The 21,119-nt window shown below is 37.8% G+C and overlaps 1 protein-coding gene across 10 annotated transcripts in view; it reads right to left on the bottom strand.

The window, feature by feature from the left end:
- The window catches only part of BDP1 (BDP1 general transcription factor IIIB subunit), a 62,940-nt gene that overhangs the window by 26,343 nt on the left and 15,478 nt on the right, over nt 1-21,119 (bottom strand). For 6 of the 10 annotated variants that reach the window (XM_085213370.1, XM_085213371.1, XM_085213372.1 and 3 more), the window contains exons 4-19: nt 19,783-19,842; nt 19,281-19,421; nt 18,309-18,442; nt 17,246-17,340; nt 16,584-16,638; nt 15,491-15,634; nt 13,763-14,047; nt 13,246-13,423; nt 12,650-12,809; nt 10,843-10,919; nt 8,688-8,832; nt 7,927-8,003; nt 6,644-6,875; nt 6,077-6,180; nt 4,352-4,562; nt 3,706-3,893 (exon numbers count right to left, since the gene is read on the bottom strand). In XM_085213370.1, coding sequence (XP_085069496.1) covers nt 3,706-3,893; nt 4,352-4,562; nt 6,077-6,180; nt 6,644-6,875; nt 7,927-8,003; nt 8,688-8,832; nt 10,843-10,919; nt 12,650-12,809; nt 13,246-13,423; nt 13,763-14,047; nt 15,491-15,634; nt 16,584-16,638; nt 17,246-17,340; nt 18,309-18,442; nt 19,281-19,421; nt 19,783-19,842 — 2,286 coding nt within the window. Of the gene's footprint in view, nt 1-3,705; nt 3,894-4,351; nt 4,563-6,076; nt 6,181-6,643; nt 6,876-7,926; nt 8,004-8,687; nt 8,833-10,842; nt 10,920-12,649; nt 12,810-13,245; nt 13,424-13,762; nt 14,048-15,490; nt 15,635-16,583; nt 16,639-17,245; nt 17,341-18,308; nt 18,443-19,280; nt 19,422-19,782; nt 19,843-20,633; nt 20,708-21,119 lie in introns of those variants that run through there. The other 4 variants (XM_085213379.1, XM_085213376.1, XM_085213373.1 and 1 more) reach the window with 4 other exon arrangements.

The raw sequence follows: 21,119 nt of genomic DNA, 5'->3' as shown, positions 1-21,119 counted from the left end.
ATTCTTAATGACTCCTGAATGCTCACAAATAACAAGATGGAAAAGTGATCCTAGAATAGAATGGATGAATACCTCTGGCCCTCCAAAAAGGTTCCACCTAAAAAGTGAGGTAGTTGACAGCCCAGTTGAAGTGTCTCTCTACCAGTGCATGTAGCATGGCTAGCAGCCAGGAGCCAGCAGCCACTGTGAAGCTGGAAATCTAAGGTTGGATCACTGTCATGAAATCCTGTTTGTTTCATGCCTTTGTGGTATGAATCACATTAAAGCATTGTGATCAATGGCTATAAACTGTTGAAAGAAACAGGCAAGGAAAGTGGAAGAACTGTACTCTATTAAAAAAAAAAAAAAAAAAGAAAAAGATTGATTTCAACTAGTGCTGTCCTTGAAAAACAGCAATACACAATACGAGTGAAAACTAGAGACCAAATCAACAAAGGAAACTATGTGGTTGGTATTTACTACTGGATGGAGCGTGCTGATGTAGAGTTCCTCAAACCCCTGATATTGCCAGGTGATTTTAACCACACTGACATATACTGGAAAAATGACAAAGCAAGCTGCAAGCAGTCGAGGAGACTCTTGGAGTATTACTGAGGATAACTTCGCAGTTCATGTGGTAGGAAAGTCCAAACAGAGAAGATGCAGTGATCAAGTGCTGGTGGAATTCATGATCTTAGCTGAGCTATAGAGTCAGGACCATAAATTTTAAGAAAGTGCAATTCCAAGTTTTTAAGGGACTAGTGGATGGGATTCTTTTGGAAATAGCCGTCATAGAAAAAGAAGAGAGCCAGCAGATATTTAAAGACATCTTCTTGGAGCACAAGAGCTCTTGATTCCCATATGCAACACAGTGGGCAAAGAAGGCAGGAGACAAACATGGCTGAGCCAGGACCTCCCAGTTAAACTGAAATGTAAGAGGGAATGCACAGACAGTGGGAAGTAGAGACACACATCCTGGGAAGAATAATGGGATACTGACTGGAGCATAGGAATGGGATCAGGAAAGTTAAGCTGACCTGGGAAGAGATTCTAATGAATACATGCATCAGTAAAGGAAGACAAAAGAAACTGCAGCCCCTTGAATGAGACAAGGACATCTGCAACCATCAACATGGAAAACACTGAGGTACAACTTTATCTCAGTTTTCAACAACTGCTTTTCCAACATCTCCCAAGTCCCTGAATTTCAAGGCAGGGCCTGGGAGTATGAAATCCTACCTATCTTATGAGAAGATCAGGTCCAAGTTTACATGAGGAAGCTGAAAGCACTCGAGTCCAAACAGAATGCATCTTATGATCCTAAAGGAACTGCCAGAGGAACTACCTAAGCCAATCACCACCAAATTTGAAAAATTATGGCACTAAGTCCTGAGAGACTGAAAAAAGGGGAAACATCACTTACATTTTTTTTTTTTAAAAAGGGTGTAAGAGGAGACCTTGCAAACTCCTGACCAGTCTGCCTCACCTCTGTGCCTGGTATGATCATGGGAACAGATCCTCCTGGAAGCTATGTTAATGATCATGGAATACAGGGAGATTGATTAGAGACAGCTAACATCACTTCACAAAAAGCAAATCATGCTCAGCTAATCTGGGAGCCTTTTACAATGGAATGACTCCGCTGGTAGATAAGGGAAGAGCAACTGATGTCAACTACCTTGGTTTCTGTAAGGCCTTTGATATGGTCCCTTTTGGAGTAGGGCCCAAGCATAGCCTGCTGAAAAAGGGAAGAGGTCATGCAAGGCTGGAGAACAGGACAGGGCACAGGTGCATTAACTGTCCTCTAGTTGACAATGAGAACTGCCCCAGCCATGCAGATCAGATAAGGCCACAGCTATGCCTCTGCCACTCCACTTGCGTTACCTACACCTAACAATGCGCAGCCTATTATTCATGTCAAGGGCCTGAGCTATGACTGGAAGTTGTCAAGGAATAGAGAAAGAGCTGCCTTTGGCAAAAACGTGGAGACTATAAAAACCATGTGATGATTAACAAATAAACAATCCATGGCATTTAAGGGAACTGACAATGATATCTTAAGGAACCAACAGAAGTTTCTCTGCTTTTCTGCAAAGTCTTGCATTTTTCATATCCCTACTTATATCTTTGTTTGCATGCCTTGTAACAGCTCATTTCCCTCCTCATTCCCCTCCCCCCATTTATCATGGCAAACCACATGTAAAAGTAATATAAAGTCAGGATGCTAGAGGACAGCTTTCAGAGCTCCCTTCAGCCAGCCTGAGACCCCCCGCTTGCAAGACACCACCCTCCCTCAGACCTCATCCTCTAATGGACACATCAGGTCATATAACCTTTCCATCCTAATTTACCACCCCCCAGAATACTGATCAGTCATAGGCTAACAAACTGTTTGCTTAGAATACATATGGTTATAGATGTACGTGCAACATCTTGCTCAGAATACATTTAATAAATTGTTTTGGTGTATCTGATCAGTGTCAGTGAAGTATGCCATAATCACTGCTTTTTGCTGGACAAAACAAATCAAAGAATAGGGGGGAGAGAGGGAGGGCGGATCCCACACAACACTCCTGCTTCTCAACTGGAGAGAGATGGATGTAATGGGTGGATTATTAGATGGATTAGGAAGTGGCTGAGTAGACACATCTAAATAATTGCAGTTAACAGCTCCATGTTCAAATGGAAAGCTGTAGCAAATAGTGTCCGTACTGACAGTAATACCACTTATTATCTTCATTAATGAGAGGGGGTTGAGTGTATCCTCAGCAAGTCTGTGGATGACATTAAACTGAGTGGTGAAGTTGATATGATAAAAGGAAGGAATGCCCTTCAGACAATCCACAAGAGGTCAGCCCATGTGAATCTCAGGAAGCTTAACAAAGTACAGCATGGCATTGTGCACAAGGGTTGGGGAACTCCCCAACACCTGTAAAGACTGGAAGGGTGACCTGAATGAGAGCAGCGCTGAGAGCAGGGGCTTAAGAGATGAAAAACTGGATATGAGCTGCACTTGCAGCAACATGTACTTGCAGCCCAGAGGCAATTATATTCTGGTCTATATCAAAAAGAAGCCAGCAGGGTGGGGGAGGAGTTTCTCCCCACCTACTCAGCTGTCAGGACCCCATGTAGAGTACTGCATCCAGTTCTGGGGTCCTCAGCACAAGAAAGATGTAGATCTATCAGACAAGGTACAAAAGAGTGCCACAAAAATGATCAGAGCCGGAAGAATCTCTCCTATGCAGAGAGACAGAGAATTGGGTTCATTTGGCCTGCAAAAGAGAAGGCTGGGGGAGACCTCATTGAATCACTTCAACATTTAAAATGGGACACAGAGAAAGATTTCACAAAAGCCTGGCAGAGCATGGGCAAAGGTTGCCCAGAGTTGTGGGAACACCATAGCTAGAGGTGTTCAAGGCCAACTTGTTTGGCAGCTTTGAACAACCTGATCTAGTGTGAGGTGCCCATGTCTTTGGCAGGGGAGTTGAAGCTAGACAGACTTTAAGACTTCTTACAGACCAAACCGTCCGTTCTCTCAACGTTCATTAATTTGATGCTTAGCATAGCAGAAACTAGAGCTTTAATACAATTAGCATTAAACTATAATAAGTAACATAAAGTATTTTTATTAGACTTTCCTCACCAATTAGAAATCCACTAGCAGAACAGCTTCCTTTTAAAATGCCTTCATTGTCAATCAAGGTATAATTGCAGCTAGATCCTTACCCAGCATTAGTACTTGAGGTCTCATTTTGGTTATCTACAGGTAGACAAGCCTCCAATTTGCCATACTCTGATTCGGAAGGTGTGTCTGGGGGCTTAAAACTTGAGCTCTCAGAAGCATCCTGAGGGCCAACTGACTTTTCTCTTCCTAAGGACTCCAATGGCTGCAGAACTTCACAGTTTTCTGCTTTCTGAAAAACAAGAAAAAAAATATGAGCAAGAAAAACTCATGGTACTAAACCCAAAAAGGAGATATTTTTAATGTCACAAAGCTCAGTATTAATCGCTCGCCAAGTGTTTCCTGTCCAAAAAGGCCATCTCCTTTTAATTGCCCACTAATAAATTCTTAGGCTTTTCAAGAAAAATTCTTGAAATTTCTTTCTTTAACTAAACACCTTGAAATGTAGATTTCTTCTTTGTTATCTGTTTTCAGTACTTTTATTTCTTCACTGTCATTTCGTGAAGTCCACCTCAGGTTAGAAACTACTGTAAAGTACAAGAGTTTCCACATAGAAGATCATAGCTTTTGAAAAATGAATTGTTTCTAAAGAGATTAATCTGTCATTTCTTTAAATCATCAAATCTTTCTTATAGTTCCACAAACTCATAAGCTGAAATCCAACTCAGGGAAAAAAAAAAAAAGCCTTACATCTGTATCAAGAAGGATGCAACATTCATGACTGCTCTGCATCAAACTTTCTTTCTTGTTGGTATCCTCTTGTGATACACCTTTATTTATATCCATCACTTCTTTTCTACTAGTTGTTCTGAAATTGGGCTTAGGTCTATGGAACCGACTCCTCAGTAACGGAGCTGAAGAAATAACAGTTTTGACTTCTTGGTTCTCAGGACCAGATTCCCTAACAAAAAAAAAAAAAACCAAACAGTTGATGGCATGAGACAATGTGAATTCTCCAAATCATATTTCACACACTTGTATTTTATTTTCTGCAGTAGCTAGAGCAAGAGCAAAGTAATGGACATTATGAAAAGGACCAACCAAAAGCACACTGAACATCACCAAGAATCTGTATCTTACAAGTAGATCAGCAAATGTAAGAAAAAGGAAGCAATTTCAAAACAACTGCAACTTCTAGTCTCACTTTGAGAGGACTGTGAACATTTTACCAAATCCTTTACCTAGCTAATAATTTCTAGAACTACAAAAGAGATCTACAGCATTTTAAAAATTCTTATTCATTAACTTTTTTCATCATCAAAAGGACAACTTATCAGATATGTACCTGTGGCTTGTGGGCTGCATATGGCTTGGCCTTGCTCAGCCCTTCCTGTGGCTTCTTCCTGCCCTGCACCATCACAGTGATGGCTCTTCCCCATCAAGCAGCCCAGCCTGGCCCCCAGCAAACACTTCTTGCTCAGCCACCACCAAACATCAAGGTGTGATTGGCACTGTCCAAGCCAAAACCAGAGCACGGGGATCCCAAATCTCTGACAAACATCATATGAAGTCTGCTCTGAAAGGAATGCCTCTTGTTTTATTATGTTGGCCCACGGTATCAGAGGTGAATGTTGGTGGAACCAACCTTTCCACCAATATTCTGTTAAGATTTTTGGCAATGGGACACATGGCAGCAGAGTGGCAGTCTGACAAAATGGTGTCTGACATGGAAGTGTGGATGAGCAATGGTGTGTCACTGAATTCCTCCATGCAGAAAAAATTGCACCCATTGACCCACACTTGCTGAACATTAATGGAGACAAAACATACAGAGGCAGTGGGTGATGTGCTTCAGCAGCAGTAACAGTGGGCCACTTCTGCTGGTGCAGATTTTTACAAGCATGGGATGAAGTCTCTTGTTCACTGCTGGTGAGAATGTATTGCTAATGGTGGTGACTGTGTTGACAAAGTGTTTTGTGGCTCAGAATTTACTCTACCAAACAGTGTTATTGTTCTCTTTGTAGCTGTCATAGGAATAAAAAGAAGGCATTATTTTCAGGGTGACCTATGTATTTAATACGCAGTCCAGGACAATTTCTCTTCACGTGATACATTCCAGACAAGCCTAAAGACTGGACACGTGATTTAATAGGAAACCAGAGCCTATAGTGAGGAACTTACATAAACGCTTTATGATGCTTATGCTGTTAGGACCAACATGGAGAAGATAACCACAGGAACTGAGTATCCCTTAGAGATTTATTTGAAAACAAGGTTAATCATGAAGATCATTCCTACACAGCTTTTGGATTTTGTTTTTTTGTTTGTTTGTTGTTTAGGTTTAGTACTGTCTTGATTAAAAGCAAGTTTTATATTTGTAACAAGATATTTAGCTCTGGAGTTGAATGCTCATGTGTCTGGAGATACTGGTGGTTTTGAACTATCCTATCTCTCCACTTAAAAAAATAACCTTACCCTGTATTGAAATCTGAAACATCTTTCAAGACATCTGAAGATCCTTTTTCATTTTCCACAGCTTTTAGCTTCTGCGGACTTTTCTTGGGAGCACCAGCCATATCCTAAGAGGAATATAAGTTTCACTCCATTAAGAAAAAAGATTTGGCCAATCTCTTCTTTGGAAGGAAAAATGTTTACTTTAATCACTCTCTTATTAAAAAAACTCAAAAATTTAGTTATTTTTTCTTGTTCTAAAATTCAGCTAAAATTACTGAATACTTTGAAGATAAAGATTTGTTATTTTGCTGCATACATTCCATCTGAAATTGCCGTTCTTTTTCAACATTATCCTCTCTATTCAGCACTTCTCTTTTCAAATCTGGTATCACCAATAAGAAAAAAAAGTGAAGTATAATCTCTGTCTCCACAGAAAGGAGAATCTAAATACAAGCATTAGAAAATTTCATTTAACTGGAAAGAGTAAGATACACAAATGCTATGCTTACAAATTAAATGGTATATACCTAAATCTTTATTACCAGGGCACAGCAAAAATATGTCTTTGCAGCTGCTTGAAAAACTTACATTTTTGCAGCATGAATCATTGCTTTCACTCACATGGTGTATCACATGTCCTTCAGCTTCTCCACCTTCAACCTTCTCCTCTTCAGGATCTTTTTCATGTCTGTGATCTTTTTTCCATGCAACAGATCTTCCTAGATTTGGTTTTGGTTTCTGCATTCGGCCCCTTTTTAAAGGCGCTGGTTTCAGCACGCTCTTTTTGCTGTCTTCTAGTGAACCAGCTGTTTCATTAGACCTGGAAAAATACAAAACACAACTTGTATGCGTATGGATCTTAAATTAGAAGGCCCTTAAGGAAAATACATATTTCTTTTTTAAACACTAAATAACATACACTTCCATAAAGCAAAGCTATGCATTACTAATTTCATGGAGACTGTAAAAGTGCTTGAGAAGTAAAAATTTATGCTTGCACTGTTCTTTTCTTTCTCCACATACCACACTACAGATCTTTCTCTAACCCACTCCTCATATTCATATCCAGTATAGAAGCAGAACTTAATTCAATGAAGGCTATGAAAGGTACGAGAAACTTTCAAATAACAAAAAAATAACTTAATAATCTTACTGACATATAAATATCAGATGTGTCTACAACTACCACATTCCTCTATGCCTTCACACTGAGAGCTACGTTATACAGCAAGAAAGATAATGCCCTTGTAAGATTAGGATTAAATTTCTGTCGATTTCCTCTAATTCTTGCTACTGCAAACACAGTTTTCTCAGGCTTTCTGCACAAAGGATTCACAATAATAACATTTACTCCATAATATTTAAGCCAAATGTCCAACGACTCACACAGTTTTCTACACTTGGGAGTCAATATTACATTGAGTTACCTTTGGAAAGATTTGCAAACACTTTTGCAAGTTCCTTCATGTAAGTATCAAACATTGTTTAGTATTAAAAGTGTGGAAATTCCATTCATCTAGATGTTGAAAATATATGAAGTAATCACACTGGTGAGGACTGCATGCCATTGCTGCTTCTCCAAGCATCAGAAACAGCTCGCAGATGGGCTGTGGGCAAAGCCATTGTTATCACTTCCCCCTCCCTCCCAAATTCCAAGCTGTACTTTATAGAAGTAGTGCTTCCCACAGTTTCCCAGAAAAAACACACATCTTCTACTGCAGAACCATTACTGGAATCATCCATGAAAATTCCAGTCAAATCTAAGATCCATATTTATTATTAGTGTTGTGGTTTTTCTAACAGCACTATACAAAACAAATTAACAATTACAGACAGTTAGTGATGACTAGAAAAGTAATCTCAATACTTACTCAGAAGTAGTACCCAAATCCATGCTTTCTGCTTCTGTGATTTCACTTCTGTTTGCTCCACTGTCTTCCTCAGAGCACTAGAATTAAGGCAAATGCAGTTTAACTCCACTGGGCAGCTAGGCACAACACAGACTCTTACTCACTTCCCTCCCAGAGGTATGGAGGGGAAGAGATTCAGAAGAGCAAAAGTTAGGAAATTCACGGGTTGATGTGAAGGCAATTTCTTAATTAAAAGAAAAATTAAACAAAAGAAAAAGAGATGCAAAATACAATTGCCCACCACCACAGTCAATTCTTCTGCAATGGCAGCCTTAGCAAACTCACACCCTTCCAGCACAACACTACATGGTATGAGATGACTCCAAGTCACCAGACAGTTATCTGTCCTGGTTCTGTTCCCTCCCAGCTTCCTGGGCACATCCAGCCTCCTTGCTGACAGCACAGTACGAGAAACTGAAAAGACCTTGTGTCTGTACAAGCAGTGCTCAACAGCAACTGAAACATCTGTGTGCTATCCACACTATCGTCATTACGAAACCAAAATAACCAAAATACAGCACCGCTTAGGCCATTATCTAAATAGTAACCCTATCTTAACAAAAGCAAGAACAGCATGAAATGTTACTCTTGGATGAGTGTACAGATAACTCAGGGACAGTTTTCACAACACTACATATTAGACAGTAGCTTGTACAGAGGATAAGCATTGACCAGAACTGATACAAGTACCTAGCATATTAAGAAAAATTCTTCCTCCTGACCTTTTCAGTAGTATTCACAAGTTTTGGAGAGGAAGTCTCAGCCTCCATTTTCTCCTGGCTTACTGCTTCTTTCTTACCAGATAACTTCATTATATTGGGTTTAGGTTTTTGCAAGCGCCTCCTCTCTGCTGGCTTTTCAGTTTTCCTTAAGACATAAGAAGAGGTAGTTCATATTATTACTAGAGAGAACCAGACACTGATACATCAGTTTCCACAAAGATAAGCTCAAATAACCCAGTAGCTTTGTGTTTCTGTTGCCCTCTTTTTAAAATAAAAAAATATTAAAAATCAAATTGTTACTTATATACATTAACTGTATCACATATTTTTACAGGCTACTGCAAGAGTAACACCTCCTGTTTTATTGTGTTGGCCCACTAGGTCAGAAACTGACGTTGGTAGTATGGCTGTAGAGGCTGAACCTTCCCACCAATTCCCATGCCATTTTATTGCCATGTGAAAGATGGCAGCAGAGGGGCAGTCTGACAGAATCGTGTCTGACATGGAAATGCAGATGAAGCAGAGATCTGGAACTGAATTCCTCCATGCAGAGAAAAATGGCATTCACTGACATCCATCGATGTTTGCTGAACATTTATGGAGACCACCCAATGGACATGGGCACAGTGTGGTGGTGGATGGATGCTGCTTTTCAACAGTGGTGACAGTGACAGTGGATCACCTTTGCAATTTGTAGATTTCTACAAGCAGGGCAAGCAGGCTCCAGTTCATTGCTGCTGAAAACGTACATCTAATGGTGGTAGCTATGCTGAAAAAATAGTGCTTTGTAGCTGAGAATTTGCTCTATCAAACAGTGTTATTGTTCTCCTTTTATCCATTGTTGTTTCCACGAAAATAAATAGCAGGTATTACTTTCAGAGCAGCCTTTGTGTATGCAGCCCATGACAAGTAATTCATCTTAACTCAACGTAGTCCAGGCAAGCCAAAATGTTGGGCACCCACAGAATACCCCTTTGGACAGTTTAGGTCAGTTGTCCTGGTTCTGTCCCCTCCCAGCTTCTTGTGCTCTCCCAGCCCCTTCACTACCAGGACAGCATGAAAAGCTAAGAAGCTGAAACATTCTCAGCTCTGCGCAGCACTACTTAGCAACAACTAAAACATCAGTGTGTTATCAACATTGTTTTTCCTCCTAAAGTCAAAGCACAGCATCACACCAGACACTATAAAGAAAATCAATTCTGTCTCAGCTGGAACCAGGATAGGCATACACGTAATCAATTCCTTTATCCCTAACCACCAAAACAGAGTCTTAAGATTCAGATGCAACTTGCCAGAGCCCTAAATATTACTGATAATCTTCAGACTGTTTGCTGCAATCTTTTCTTATATTCTTCTCAGCACAGGAAAGATAAAACTGACATCCTTTACTATGATGGTGAGCTGCCCTTCAGCAAGGCAATGACAGAAGGGCAAAACTTTAATATTTAAAAGGGCTGTTAAATTACCAAAATCTCATAGACCAGCTCTTAACCAACTTTAAAGAATTATATCATACATACACAGGTAGATTATTAAGTCTCTGATCACATAAAATGGAAACTTTAGACACAGTTGTTTAAACACCACTGTTCAATTACAGAAATAAAAGTAAGAAATAATTAAAAGATTAGCTTGACAATGGACTGCAGTCATGGCAGACAGCAGGGAGCACCTTCTGGAAAGGTGCATCTCAACTTAAACTCTTGCACTGAATTCCAGAGAGCAACAACCTTCCTATTAGGAGGGTCTGAACACACCACACACATGATGTACATAACAAATACTCTGTGATGGCCATATTCCATATTCAATGAATTCAGTGAAGCTCTTTTTAAGATCAACTTTCAGAAAAAAGGTACACTCACAAAATAGAAACACTTCTTCAGAGAAATCTCACTGTTGCTGATCATAGAGGGATTAGCTCTCTATAAGCTTTGTTAAGCCTTCCTTCTGGTATATATTCAACACCATGTATGTCTTAGTTGAAGCATTAATCAGTCCTCAGCAATCAAAACTTCTATCAAAAATACCTTCTTAAATATAAAAAAGTCAGAATTATCTGCCATCTAGTCCAGCCTACAGTGGTGAAATGGAAATACAGCCAAATGAAGGGTGAGCTCAAGTAACCCATGAGATAAAAAATAACTCTACTTACATTACTTGAGACTGAGAATCACTTTCTGATGCATTCTGCTTTTCCTCTGGTTTATGTAAACCACGTGTGTCTGCATTCTAAGTAAGATTAAAAAAGTATTTTAGAAATTAAGAAATAAGCATGCAAGAACTCTGCTATAAGATAAGAAACAGGCAGAAACATGAAGAAAATCAGTTTGTTTTCTTAGCTGAATGAAGCTGATAACAGACTCTTCGAGCAGTAACAGTTAGGATTAGTGTCCAATTCTAGTTTTTAAATCAGTTTCCTACAGAACACTGATGGTAACTCTGAAAATGAAAAAAAATGAGACAGCAAACTAATCACAGTTACAATAAAGTTTCCATGGAGTCTATCTACTGAATTAAGATAAAAGCCTATTCTCTGATTGATTCATTTATTTAATTATATTGATAAAATTGCATTCCACATCACTAGTTGGCTGAGTATTTATAATTTTTAAAGAAAATCTGCTACAGGAGGCCAGCACAATTAGAATTTTCCTTAAAGACCTTTTGAAATAGTCTACTCTAGAGAGTACTCACCATTTTCTCATGTCAAAAAGCCATGATTAATCAGCCAGAGAACTTGGTTACTGTGGCTACTAAGACTACTATAATAAGCTGATGTATGCAGAGCTCATTCACTGAATGAACAAACATACATTTTTCAGTTCATTTATGTTTATAAATATTATTCCAACTACTATGCATCATGATACTGCATCATTCCAGCATTTCCAACTACAGGCATTTAGAGTTTGTGAAGACTGAAAGTAACTAATTTTCCACTAAAATGAAGCTATTGTTTTAGTAAATAGAATCTAAAAGGTGAAAGCAAAAATTATTTGCTCACCACTTTAGGGAGACGCTAACACTTAGAATTTCCTAATCTTTCACTGTAGAGCTTAGCTGTAAGACAATTCTTTGTCTTAAAAAGTGAAAATAATTCATTCCCCCAAATACAAGTTTTCAAATTGTACATTAATTTCCAAAAATGATGTACTGATACAAGGACAGAATGATGACCAGGGTAAACAGAGCAAAATGTAAGATTAGCACTCTTTATCCTGAATCTACTGCTGAAGAGAGGAAAAATGATATTACAAAATAATAGTTTAGTCTTCAGGCATCAGACTTAAAACAATCCAAAGAGTACACTTTTATATTATGTGAATTAAAGTTAGGAAGTTTCAGTGTGCTGCTGCTGAAAAAGGCACAGGCAAACCTGAAAAGGCTACTAAATATGAAATCACGAGTATAAGGTCTAGGAAAGAAGCTAAATGAAATCTCAAGAAGTTCCTAAACTGCTGGATCCGATGAGAACGTACCTGAACAAGACAACTCAGTCTTGTTTCAGTTTCTTATACGTTTCTTGGAATATCTCAAACCAGCCAGGATCAGCAAGCAGAAGTTTAGTCAGGTTTCTGTTTTGAGGCATCATAAACAACCCTATGCTTATCCTGCTCAGATTTCAATACTCTGTTAGTAACCATGGAGCATGGCTCCAGGGCAACATGTCAAGTTTTACTACTGATATTGCATTGCCTAAATTTTGAATAAATAACCTGTTCAGCTTTATAAATTGCCTGTGAGATAAGGCACTGTAACAGCCCATTAAAGCTAATGAAAACTGGTAATATTTAGATTCTGGAAGTGTCTCAGCTTCTTGCCTTTTTTTGCATCTAATGGCAAAGCAAGGCTAGAAAAAACCCCACACAATCAAAAAACAGGTTTGATCTACACAAATATTTTGAATAATAAACAGGAAGATTTAAATAAATCAGAAAAGCACAAAAAAATAAACATACTGTTGTTTCTCTAACTTCTTCAAGTTGTTTTTCTTTACTTCTAGTTCTTGAAACTGGACAATCTGAAAGCTGAATTTCCTGTGATGCATCACCTGTGATATCCAGGCTTCCTAGATTAGTAGGTTCCAATGCTAGTTTAACATCACTGCTATCTTGAAAGCTGAAACAATTAACAAAACACTTATTAGCCTTCTTTTTGTAGTCAAATACCCAAAATTGAAACAAAAAGCCTGCCTCTCTTCCCAAAGTCTATAGATGAAAATTCCAAGGGTAAAGCAATGTTACCCAGCAACATTACCAGGCAGTGCTTTGAGAAATATTGGTAGTCAGGATAAGTGACCTGTCTTCATAAATAGCCATAAATAGTCCAACTCTCCTTTCAAAACAGGGAAGCACTGGGGCACTATTAGGGCAGAAAATATATTGACAGTGTAAATAAAAAGCAACTTACTGAAACCCAAGACAGTCCTCAGAAACTAAAAAACCTGCCCATTTTCTGCCACTTCATGTGATGGCAAAAACAAATAAATAAAACTAATGTTAAAAATTTAAATCACTTTTTTTTTTGTTCCTACGCGTTCCATTGCAAACGTTACCTGCATAAGTTGAAATCACTTTCTCTCTCTGTTATGTCATCCATTGATAAAAAGGAGAGTGATCTCTCCTCCTCTTTAGCAGGTAGATCATCTTTTTCTTCTTCAGTAACACTGCCCAGGTCTTCTCTGCAGACAGTATGACCAGTAGCATTTGTATCACTGACCATTTTTTTTCCTGCTAATAAATAAGAATTAAATCAGTCTGGACATTCTGCATATCAGCTTACAATTCCAGCTTTTGCATCCTAGCTACAATGAAGCAAGGGTTAATTTAGGAGGAAAAAAAAATCCCAGCAGAACATGCCTACTAGGTATTATATTTTCAGAGAACTGTTTCCAGCTGCAACAAAATACAACATCTAGATTTAGGACAAGAGTTGACTTCGAAGGTCACTATTCTACAACCTTTCAAGGCAGACCAATGATATGAAACAAAAACTCAGTTTTTTACTTCTAAGCTTGCAGTGTACTTACAAAAAACATAATATTTGAACAAGTAAGCATTTTTGCCTCTTACTTTTCTTAGATGATTTCCCTTCTTCAAGGATTTTTGAAGGGACAGGCAACTCTTCTGGATGGTTTTCCACTTCTTGTTCAAGATCATCTTTTCTCTTCCTTTTTCTTTTTTTATTCACTAATGCTGCCTCTACTGAAACTTGTTCTTCTGCCTCTTCAGAAACGCCCAGTGATTCCTTATTCTCCTTCTCAGCTGTCACAGTATCTGCTTCTGTTTCTGCATCAGAAATTCTGGCCTCCTGAGGATCATCTTGATTATTTGTAGTTTCTGTGTTGGCAACTTTTGCTATCAACACAATAGGGCTCCAATTACTACTCTGGCAGAGTATTAAGAGTCATAAATTTAAATATATTCCCACTAGCAATATCTTTTGAATCCATACATTAATATCAGTATATTGCAGGAAAACAAGGAAGCTTCAGCACTAAACACAAAACACGTTCTGCACCTGGGACCACAGTTAGACCAGCATAACCCAACAAAGGATGCAGTTATGAAATGTTCTTGTTCCTATACTTTTTATTGGATTATGCAGCCATTTGTGGGTCCAGTAAAAACAGGCATTGCTATTCCTAAAAAGAATTCTTCTATCTCTGCAGAAAGAGATAGTCATGGTTGCAGAAATTACATCAGGAAAATGTAATTTTGATCGATAGATGCATGTGACTTAACCATTCTATTTTACATAAGAAAGCTTAGAATTATTATCTGGCTAATAATTCATAACATAAGCTTTCTTCTGGATTTAATACATTTCTAAAACTCTACTTCCTTCATTTTCCAGAACATTTTGTCATGATCTTAAATTTATGTGGAACATCAGACAACCACCAAACACTCCTTCCCTGTTCTTTTTATTACTCTTATATTTGTTACCCTCCAAGTAATTCAAAATGCAAGAGAAACAGAAAAGCATATTCACATTGCTTAACATGATATACATTAAACATACTATTGAAGTCTAGCAACACATTTCTACATACAACTTCAAGACCCATTAGGTGGTCTTTTCCTCAGTCAAATCTGAAATAAATGATATAGAAAAACAGCTGTGTCAATTTTAAGAATTAAAATGACATGCTGCTTCTTGGCTAGCATCCCCTAAAAAGAGTTGCTCTTTTTTTTTTTTTTTTAATAAGGAAATGGGCTCTTATGAAACAAACATTCAAAATACCCCACAAAATTTCTGAAATGCTGTCATTATAACTGTTTTTATTTTAGGCAGATTTATGACTTGTCACAATTAATGAAATAATAAGATGCTATATATTTAGCAACTATTGCCACCGTAATCTTTTTTCTTTTTTTTTTAAACAGCAGCAGGAAATTCATTAGCAAATCACTGAGATTCTAATTAAATTAGAATACTTATTTTAGAATATCAGCGTTTCAAATCATAGAAGTGTACTATGCTCAGTGTGCTCTCACAATTCTGTCCATAGAAAATGTGCCTTAAGAAACAGGCTGCTACCATTTAGTAGGATAGGACACAAAGAAATGGCCTTAACTTGCACAGGAGAGGTTTAGATTGGAAGGTCTTTTCCAACCTCAATGATTCTCTGACTACTGTATCAAGAAACTATATCTAAAGAAGAATTAAACTATGAAGCCAGGATTCTCTTGCTGTGTCTAGAACAGAGAAGACAGAAATTCTCTACAGGACTTTACTTCTGCTAGCAACATCTTACTAACAATTAGCCTGTGCTCTCATACATTCTTTTGAAATACCTTTTGGTTTCTTCCTAGGCCTTAGTGGCTTCTTTTCCTTTGGCTTCTGGCTCTTAACAGTCTTCTGCCTCCTCTTTTCCTCATCTGCCAAGACCTTCTCAAGAAGCTGGGTAAACAATTCAAAATCAAAGGGCCGCTTTTCTTCTTTCAGATTAAAGCAATAAAATAGTAAAAAAAAAAATAAAAAATCAAAGGTGAAATTTTTTTCTCCTTTGTAAAATAGTCATTAATACAGTATGATAATAAAAAGCACAGGTTATACAAATTTAAATGGAGAATCCCTTATCAATTTCTGCATCACTTGAGAAAGAACAAGAGGTGACAAAAACTATTAGGCAGCTTGGTTTTAAAAAACAGATAATGAAATGCTTACAGTACTTATCACAGTATCATATAATGCATTAACATGATGTAGGGGAACTGTCAGGTCACAGCTTGAGCACCTGGAGAAGGGCTGTAGCTGGCCCAGAGAGCACAGGCAAATTGTTTGCCAGGTTTCCCCATGTGAGCAGAAGAGGCTGACCCTTGGGCTCATATAAGTGTCAGCTACAGAAGGGAGGGCACCTCTTGGACTTGGGCTGCTTCCTGGGAAGCCAGTATAGTGCTGTATAGCCAGAGAGCACCTTCACCAGATGGGTGTGCTCTGCTCTTCTTTCTGTTTATGATTATTGGCCTGCCTGCAAAAGCTTTGCCTGGCATTACCAAAAACCTGTCAGAAGCTATTTTGCTCCTTTGGGAGCAGAATGCATGCTAATTCAAGACTTGTATCTCCCACTGAAACAATACACAAAGGATTTAAAGATTCTCAAAACATTTTACAAGTAGTAACTCTGCTAAATAGGACCAGAATGATTAACTGAATATATATGGAAAATGCATATTAATGTAAAATATTAAATGTATAGAAAAACAAGAAACTAAATCTAAAGACTTTACTGTTAGCCAAACAAAAAACCTAAGGCTTCTCAGCTTCTAAACTCAGCTATGACCAAGCTTAGTCATATAGTTAACTTAAGCAGAGTAAAAAATGACAGTGAAAGAGGATAATTGCTAGTTAACTGACTCACAGTAAAGAGGGGTACGCTTTACTTACTGAAAGCTTTGTCTATCCTCCAGCCATTTGCTTTTTCCTCACGTTTGAACTTGTTCTACAATAAAAAATTGCCTTTTTCAGTAAGCAAGAAGTGCTGTATCATATCTTGTTGCATAACAGATCATTATGAGCCTTCTTCAATGCAAGAAAATTTTCTACAAACCAAAGTTGTAAATATTTAAGCATACCTGTAAGCATGCTCACAAACACAAGTTTGCCATCTGTTTTTAAATGTCAAAACTATGTTTGCTTTTACTGTCACCAACACATATCATCGCTCAGTTTCTGATTCTTTTCAACATCTTTTTTCTTATTTCTAATTCAGGCAGAGTTTGAAATACTAGGGGTTTTCCCAGGCAAATACAAAGAAAGGCACCACAAAAAAGTCTCATAGTTGTGCTCATCAGTATTTGCAATTAAAATAAAATCAAGGCAAACTGTGCTCAGATATGTTAGATTTAGAAGATACTCTGTTCAGAATTCATGTCAGTATATTCATAATTGAGATTTCTATCTCCAGGAAACATTTATTAAAGTAATTTCTACAGAGCCAATTAGCATTAAGATGATCAATACTAATAGGAATCATAGTGACAGAAAAACAGGAAACAGAAAATTGAAACATGATGCTTAGTTGTTGGATTCAGTGTCTTAACCTCTACCTTAATTTCTGCTCTGGCTCTGTGAGGAAACAATCGTCCAATCAAGGAGAAGTCTGTTCCAACCATACTGATAGCTAAAAAGAACATGTCTGTTTCTGGGGAAAAAAGGAAAGATACATAGCTATACATACACATAACTGAGCATATTTAAGGCAATCAGCCTTCTTGTTACCTAAAATACAAACATCTTAAGGCTTACAACAACTAGATAGATAATTTTTAGGTTATCTACAGAGACTACAAGTTCAGCTGAGCTAGCGTGTTATTTTACTGAAGCATATCTAATAACATTTGTTTCACGAACTATTAACAGAAGGAATTGTCTAATCTGTTATAAAACTGCTGAATATGAAATATGTTATGTAGATAACTAGTAAAAGTTAACTGATTTCAAAATGCCAGTTATTACTTTTATTATGAATACAAAGTCAAACAGGAGCCAGGCAAATAATACCTAAAACTCATTGTTATTCACTGTAAACAGGGTAATAGCACATTCCAAGAGCAACACAGTTATGTTCTGAAGCTAAATTTTCCATATGAAGTTATTTAAAAATATATAACTATAAGAAGTCTTGCACAGTGCTGTCAGCCATGATCAGAGCTACAACAGAGCTAGTTATAACAAAAAAAAAGAAACCAAACACAAAAACATAGCTTCTGTATGCATTAGAAACAGACAATGCAGAAATAGCTTTATATTTATTTCTGTTTGTGCTGGAAGAACCAAGTAGAGGAGCTGTTAAGAAAGGCTACCTGTTCCATAGTGAGCTCAGGTATCTCGATAACCAAAGCCAAAACTACCCATCTGAAAAAGGCAAGCACTTCCATGGCATCTAAACTTCCATAACAGAAATAGTCACGAGTATCCTTAAGATTTCTTTAAGCTGGATTTCTTTAAACTTGCCTATTTTCACAGATAACATCAGAGCTCTGCTTTTTTAAAGAACTTAGGTGAGGAACGTAAGACTTAAGCGGATCCATAAACTTCACTGGGAATAAAATTTGTTAAGCATAAAGATCTTCCTGCTGATGCAAAACATGAAACCAAAGGTATACTTGCCTTTATTTGACCATGGTTTGGTATAAAAGCTTTTCCTGAAGCTGGAATATGTAGTTGTAGAACCACGTTCAAAGATGGGATCATTTTCTTCTACAACACAGGAACCTTTTGTTCTTAGAACTTCTACAGTTAAACTACAAAAGCAAAGACAAAAAACACTTACCTGACAATACTCCTAGCAAGATACACAGTTGGCACTTATAGGCCAACTACTCAGGCTTTTCCTGCCATAAGCTAGAGTTCAGTATTAACCACTGTAATTATAACATTATTGTGTATTTTAATGGAAGAATGTGGTAAGAAAGCATTAGCCTACTCAAACTGTGCAAGCAAGTTTGGTTTACCCTTTTTACTAGATTTAATACAAAGACAGATAATTAAAATATCTTTTAAAAAATCACCACAAAGGCCTGTCTTTTTAATATCCAAGAAAATTGCTTTGCAAAACCACACAATAGTATCTCCTCTTTCTGAAAAGCTTCAAGTTCTTTTCCTAGGACTTTTCTAGCCTTGTACTTCAACCTAAATCTCATGCCAGTAGCATATTTTGGGAATATGCATACACATATTTGGAAAGACTAATGTTTCTTAGATGTCACGTTCTAAGAAAAATTACTGGCAGCTGAATAGCAGCAACATGCAAGATACAAAGCTGAAGCGAATCATACTGATGACTGAACAATGAACAAACATTTGCAACTATGAGAAACAAAGAAATGAACAAAACAGGAGACATTTGAAAGCTTAATTCAGCACTGTTACAAAGGATGACACCTTCCTCTGAAAAATACATTTTGGAGAAAGAGCAGGAAAGTTTGCCACGACTCAGACACAGATAATTATTGCTTATATATTGCTATATATTTGCACTGTTCTCTAAATCAGGATAGCTCAACATCGTATACTCGTGTCTCTCTCAAACAGTCCTATCTACAAAAAAAGCAGCAATCTAGCAGCACGAGTCAAACTCACCTCTCTTCATCCAGAATAATTGAACCATCTTCTGCTACTTTCACACGAGGAACTAGAAGTGGACCATCCTGACTTTCCTCCCCATTCTCTGCCTCCTCCTCATCTTCCTCTTCATGATCAGGAGTACTTTTTTCTTCCTGTCTACAGTATTACAGAGCAAAAAATATTATTTGTGGTAGCACTCCACCAAATTGTTGCTCTATGTGCCAAATGCTCAACAATTTAATTAACCACTTAACAATACAACCTAGAAACAAGTTGGCTGATGCAGACTCTGAAATCTGCTTTTCATTCTGTTGTGTGATGGACAAGTCCAAAACTGTAATGTGAAAAGCAAGAGGCTCTTTTACAAAACACTCTCACAGTTTATTTTAAATAACAGCTATGATATTGAAGCAGTAAATGAAGCTTTAACATTATTAATATTACTACATTTAAACATGTTATTTTCCAATATCAGAACTTTTTTTTAACTATAAGTACCTTTATCTCCAAGACTTACTCTTTCATTTGATGCAGTGCCGAACTTTTTTCTGTTCTCTTTTCTTCTGCTAATGAAGACCTAGAATTTTTAAGAGTTAGAGATACAAGTTTGTACAGATATATTTCTGCTTCGTTCCCCCAAACCTCCTTTCACTGGATAACGCACAAAGAAGCAACAAAACAAACCCTTATTTTCAATTCTTTTTATCATATCTGAACTTGGTCTAATTGAACAGTCATCCCTGCTTAATGAATTTTGTGTGGTTTTTCAGTTGCTTGGGTGTTGTTTTTTTTTATCAGCATCAACTGGTGAAGGGCAAAAGAGTAGATCTCACACAGTAATCCACGAGACTATAATAAATGATCAACACCTGATTCACTGTGAAATAATTTTAACAAAGCATCTAATAGGAAGTGCAGATTACCTTATCACAGGAAACTGAAGATGAAAAGTGGACCGTCAGTGAGATATAAGTACATGCTGGAATATGATAGTACAACAAAGCACTCCACATGAGCATCTCTACTTTGCAATAACTGACAAGTTTGAAAGTAAAAACACAGTTCATTTGTGAAACTGATCCCCCTTCAGTAAGCACCATATTTTTATGTAATTTTCTGCAAGGTTATCAAACATAACAATTTACATCTTCTACTGCACATTTTACACTACATACCAGATATTATCATAAAATGTTGGGAGGCACACAATCCTAGCTGATGTTAAGCTTTTCATCCACCAGAATGCCCAAGCACTTCTCCTCAGGGCTGTTCTCAGAACTTTTGGGGCTCCTGGTAGATGAGAAGCTGGGTGTGAGCCAGCCATGTGCACTTGCAGCCAAGTGCATCCCGGGTTGTATCCAAACATACCTGGCCAGAAAGTGAGAAAGGTGACTGTCTGCTCCTACTCTGCTCTGCTGTGGCCCCATCTGGAGTACTGTGTCCAGTGACCCCCAGCACAAGAAAGATGTGGAGCAGGTCCAAGAGACCATGAAGATTACCAGAGGGCTAGAGAAACTCTCTTATGAAGAAAGGCTGAGAGGACTGGGCTTTTTTACCTTGGAAAGAGAAGGCATCAAGGATACCTCAGTGCAGTCTTCCAATGCTTCAAGAGAGGTTATAAGCAGGAGAGAGAGACTTTTTACATGGTCTGATACTGATAGAAAAAAAGTGAATAGTTTTAAACTAGAAGAGGGAAAATGTGGGTTAGATGTTACACATAAATTCTTTACTCAGAGAGTGGTGAGGCACAGGCTGCCTAGGGAAGCTGTGAATGTCCCATTCCTGCTGATGTTCACGGCCAGTTTGGATTGCCTGACCTAGCGGGTGGTAATCCTGCCCAGGGTTCCAACCCAG

Source organism: Meleagris gallopavo, chromosome Z (genome assembly GCF_905368555.1).
Source record: "Meleagris gallopavo chromosome Z, MGAL_WU_HG_1.1, whole genome shotgun sequence".
Taxonomy (NCBI): domain Eukaryota; kingdom Metazoa; phylum Chordata; class Aves; order Galliformes; family Phasianidae; genus Meleagris; species Meleagris gallopavo.
Note: the sequence above shows the minus strand (reverse complement) of the source record. Positions and strands in the feature narration are given on the sequence as shown.